This window comes from Phragmites australis, chromosome 2 (genome assembly GCF_958298935.1).
Source record: "Phragmites australis chromosome 2, lpPhrAust1.1, whole genome shotgun sequence".
Lineage (NCBI taxonomy): Eukaryota > Viridiplantae > Streptophyta > Magnoliopsida > Poales > Poaceae > Phragmites > Phragmites australis.
The window spans coordinates 29,601,150-29,605,061 of NC_084922.1; the positions used below are offsets into that span (position 1 = coordinate 29,601,150).

Genomic DNA, 3,912 nt, shown 5'->3' on the forward strand with positions numbered 1-3,912 from the left:
GCCAGCCTCACCGGCTGGGACTGCGATAACTACAGGATCGTAAGAAGCACGATAACAAAGAGATAAAAGAACAACTTAGTCAACAAAAGAAAAAGAGCAACACCTCATATTTGATTCTGGTTCACAGCAAGCCTCGCCATGGCTGCCTCCTTTGCCAAATAATGAACCACCGCGGTTGGAGCGAAGTAGGCTCCTTCAAAAATTCATTTGGACGGCATAAATAGCGGCAGCAGCCAGCGCGTCCTCCTTGTCTTGATTCACAAAAATAGAGGGAGGACTGATCTGAACTGAATTTTTATTAGTAGACGAATTAATTAGCGACGTGATGGCCACAACGTGCAACTTCTCCGTTCGTACACAATCTCCCTTTACTCATTTCAAAGCTCAAAATCTAAACTACATAGAACATGTAAAATCACTATTCTGTTGTATATATACGTTTCAGGCCAACATGAGCAGAATGTTCAGAGCTTCCTCAACTTGATCTGAGCACCGTGTTGGGGGTGCAGGGTTATCACGGTGTAAGGCGCGTGGGTGTAGGACGGCGAGAGCTCAAAGGAGAAGCGCTGGAGGATGGTGCACAGCGCCATCTTTGCTTCCAGCAGCGCGAAGTTCTGGCCGATGCAGATCCTGGGACCCCCGCTGAATGGAAAGAAAGCGGCCTGATGCTTGGTCGCGTTGGAGATGCCGTCCGCGAACCTCTCCGGATTGAACTCGCTTGCGTCTTTCCCCCAGACGTTGCGATCATGGTGAATGAAGAGCATGGGCAGCAGAAGGTTCACTCCTGCAGGATAGTTGATGCCACCGAGCTCCATTTCCTTGTATGTCCTCCTGGTTATAAAAGTCACCGGTGGGTATAGCCTTAGGACCTCGTATAGAATCATGGTTACCTGAGCATACATAAAACAAGTTCAAGATTGTTGCCGCAGTTATACGACATGGAAAAACACAAGCTTTCCTATTTATTCCCTAAAAAGGTTCCGATTTAACAATGATCGGTGAGTTCTCTCCACCATGTTTCGGCAGCATATTCACAGATTCACATGGATTCAAGGTATCAATGTTAGCATATCTACGATTTAACCCCAACCATTTTAGAAGTAAAGTAAACCAGTAGTTTTCCACCAGAATCACAAGCTCAGGATTATTAGCTAGCGTCTAATTGAATGAAAATAAAGCATTTCAAAACTTATCTACTAAATCCTACTTTATTTAGTTTCCATTTAACAAAGAAATTAGATGCAACTTTTAAATTTCACGATAAAATATAACATTGATTTTGTACTTACAATCTTCAGACGGCTCAAGCTATCAAAATCTGGTCTAGCTCTTCCAAAGTGGCTCAACACTTCTTCTCTTGCCCGCTCTTGCCACTCTGGGTGCATGCTTAGCACAATGAACGTCCAAGTAAGCAGGACAGATGTTGTCTCCATACCTGCGAAGTAAAATAACTTGCATTCCTCAATCACATCTTCTGTTGCCATTCCTAGATTCGCATTCCCATTTGATTGCCTCATGTTTGACTCCAGTAATAAGCCCAGCAGATCATTGTTAGTACTTCTTTCGCCATTTTTAATAGCCTTCTCTCTTTTGCCAATTATTCCATGCAGAATTTTGCGGATCTCTCGATCAATTTCTCTCATCCTTCTGTTATTTTTGGTGGGCAAGAACCTGCATATGTTCAACAGTGTTACTACAGAACAAATTCATAATTGCTACCACAAAACTGCGGCTACGGAAAGGAGAACAATTGCATTCTCTTATGCTGATTTCTTTTATCCAGTCTTTTCTCTCCCTACAACACTTGAGCAATGAATTTTAGGAGTAGTTAAAATGTTAATAGTGCTCAAAACATTCTTGCACGGAAAAACATCATTCTGTACCTCGCCCTTTACTAGAATTGATATAAGGTTACAAAAACATGGATAGGAGTAATTACTAAAATATTCATATGTAGAAACATGTAGGCGCTTGACAAATGCTTGGACATGTGACTTCACATGTATAAAATTTCTCTCCTAATTAGAGGAAAAAGAACAAACCAATATCCTGGGATAAATATTGTTTGGACAGATTGTATAAAACGTTCAGCTAGTTCTCCTTGCAGCTGGAAAATTTTCATCCCCTCCTGATAGCTGCTACCAAACGCGGTTCTTGAGATAACATCTCCAGTAAGATTCTGGAACTCAGGCCAGACGTCTATCTCAGAAGATCCCTCAGAAAGCATCGAATTCTCCCATCTAGTAATCATTTCGACAGAACAGGTAGAAAATACTGGCAGCATCCGCTGTGAATGAAACATCATCATTAGTCTACTATGGAGCGCATTATCCAATATACGACATGCTGCAATTTGAATTGAGAAAAAGAAAGTCATCTAAAGAGAAAGCAGCAAACAAATACCTTTATCTTCTCAAGATGGAAGGCAGGATTGAGAATCCTCCTATGCTTTGCCCATTTCTCGCCTTCATGACTTACAACCCCATTGGCTAGCAACTTTCCGATACGGCTACTCTTTGGTTTACCAAAGTGGCCAAACTTGTTAGACAAAATCTCCCTCACTAATTCCGGGTCTGAAACCATCACCCTTGGCGTCGGACCAAACCAAGTGAATGACATTTTCCCTGCATTAGAGTTTAAAATTTTTAAGTAAGAAGACTAGCTGGCTGCATCCAAAGCATTTTCTTAGGAGGTGGTTGTCACAGGATATCATAATCGATAATTTTGTTACTTGCAATCAAAGCGCATGCTCTAAATGGATAGTTGGCCCTGTCAAGTGTCTAGTACACGCACACAAGTATCCCTGTATTCTTTTCAGAACATACTGCGCGCTAGTTGATATGAGGGGAAATAATTGCAGCTCCTTTTCTCAACCTGTTTAGCCATACAATCTAGCTATTTTGGGCATGGTAACAGAATCACGTGACCTAGATGATTGTTCTGCTAAGTCTGTAACCCAGGCTAATCCCCAACATTACATCACGTTCTGATTACTGAACTTCCAATCTACTCCGTAACTTATGTGTGCCCCTTTTCGGAGTTCACGACGAACATATCGTAAGGGTCGCAATAAATCATGTTGCCTCAATACCAAAGCTACCAATTTTGGCATAACAAAAACGGAGACGAAAGGAATAAACTTTGGATGGGGCAATGATTGGAGTGCATAGAAGTTACCGTATTCCTTCATGGAGTTGTGGAGCATGGGCTGCACGCGGGAGGCGATGTCGTGGCAGCCGAGCGGTAGCGGCTTCGTGCGAGCCTCCCGATTAATCCGAGCGTTTTCCCTCAGGTCGCCGGTGAAGAGGCGGTACCTGGTGCCCTTGAGGCCCTGGGCCCGCAGGGCCCGGTCCAGCCGCCGCGGCGTCCACCATGCCCATTCCAGCGTCCAGGCCGCCAGCCACAGCATCGCCGCGGCCGCCGCCGCGCCAGACAGGGCCCACGGCGAGGCCTCCCGCAGCATGAGCAGAGCTCGGGTCGCCATTGGCTTCGTGGTGCAGTGGAATAGGAACAGAAAAGCAGAGAGGGGATCAGGTGATGTACTCCGCTTAAATATAGGACGGCTGGGCCGACACGTCTGCATTTTGGCTACTTCACCTTTTGTACTTGAGTTTCCGTGGGTTTGAAAACAAAATTCATAAAGATTATTTTCTTTTTGCGAAATTCATAAATGTTACGTACTTCATAAACTTCTTCGAATTTACACATCTTTAGTCTAAAACTAAAACATGTATGTTGAAAATGACCTTTGTGTTTATTATTACTGCTATTATTATTCATAAAATAGTAGTTACAACTAGATGGTTTCGACAGGTTTTGGATTTCATTTACGGGACCAAAATCACAATTGGTGCGGTTTGGAAAAAACATCACCCCACTTTCTCAAATTTTATTCGTAAATTTTATTCTTTT

The 3,912-nt window shown here is 43.3% G+C and overlaps 1 protein-coding gene across 1 annotated transcript; it reads right to left on the reverse strand.

The window, feature by feature from the left end:
- Positions 1-278: 278 nt before the first annotated feature.
- LOC133908256 (cytochrome P450 CYP72A616-like) lies at positions 279-3,516 on the reverse strand. The gene is made up of 5 exons (XM_062350257.1): positions 3,178-3,516; positions 2,404-2,624; positions 2,043-2,287; positions 1,290-1,671; positions 279-890 (listed from the first exon to the last, which is right to left on the reverse strand). Exons 1-5 carry the CDS (start codon positions 3,482-3,484, stop codon positions 465-467), a joined length of 1,581 nt encoding a protein of 526 aa, XP_062206241.1. The 5' UTR covers positions 3,485-3,516; the 3' UTR covers positions 279-464.
- Between the last annotated feature and the right edge of the window lie 396 nt (positions 3,517-3,912).

What these genes read in the sequence shown, in the direction of transcription:
- LOC133908256 (XM_062350257.1), bottom strand. Translation starts at nt 3,484, where the DNA reads ATGGCGACCCGAGCTCTGCTCATGCTGCGGGAGGCCTCGCCGTGGGCC. An exon ending in CAACTCCATGAAGGAATACG is followed by an intron (nt 2,625 to 3,177) that starts GTAACTTCTATG and finishes ACTCTAATGCAG; the next exon opens with GGAAAATGTCATTCACTTGG. An exon ending in ATATTTATCCCAGGATATTG is followed by an intron (nt 1,672 to 2,042) that starts GTTTGTTCTTTT and finishes GAACATATGCAG; the next exon opens with GTTCTTGCCCACCAAAAATA.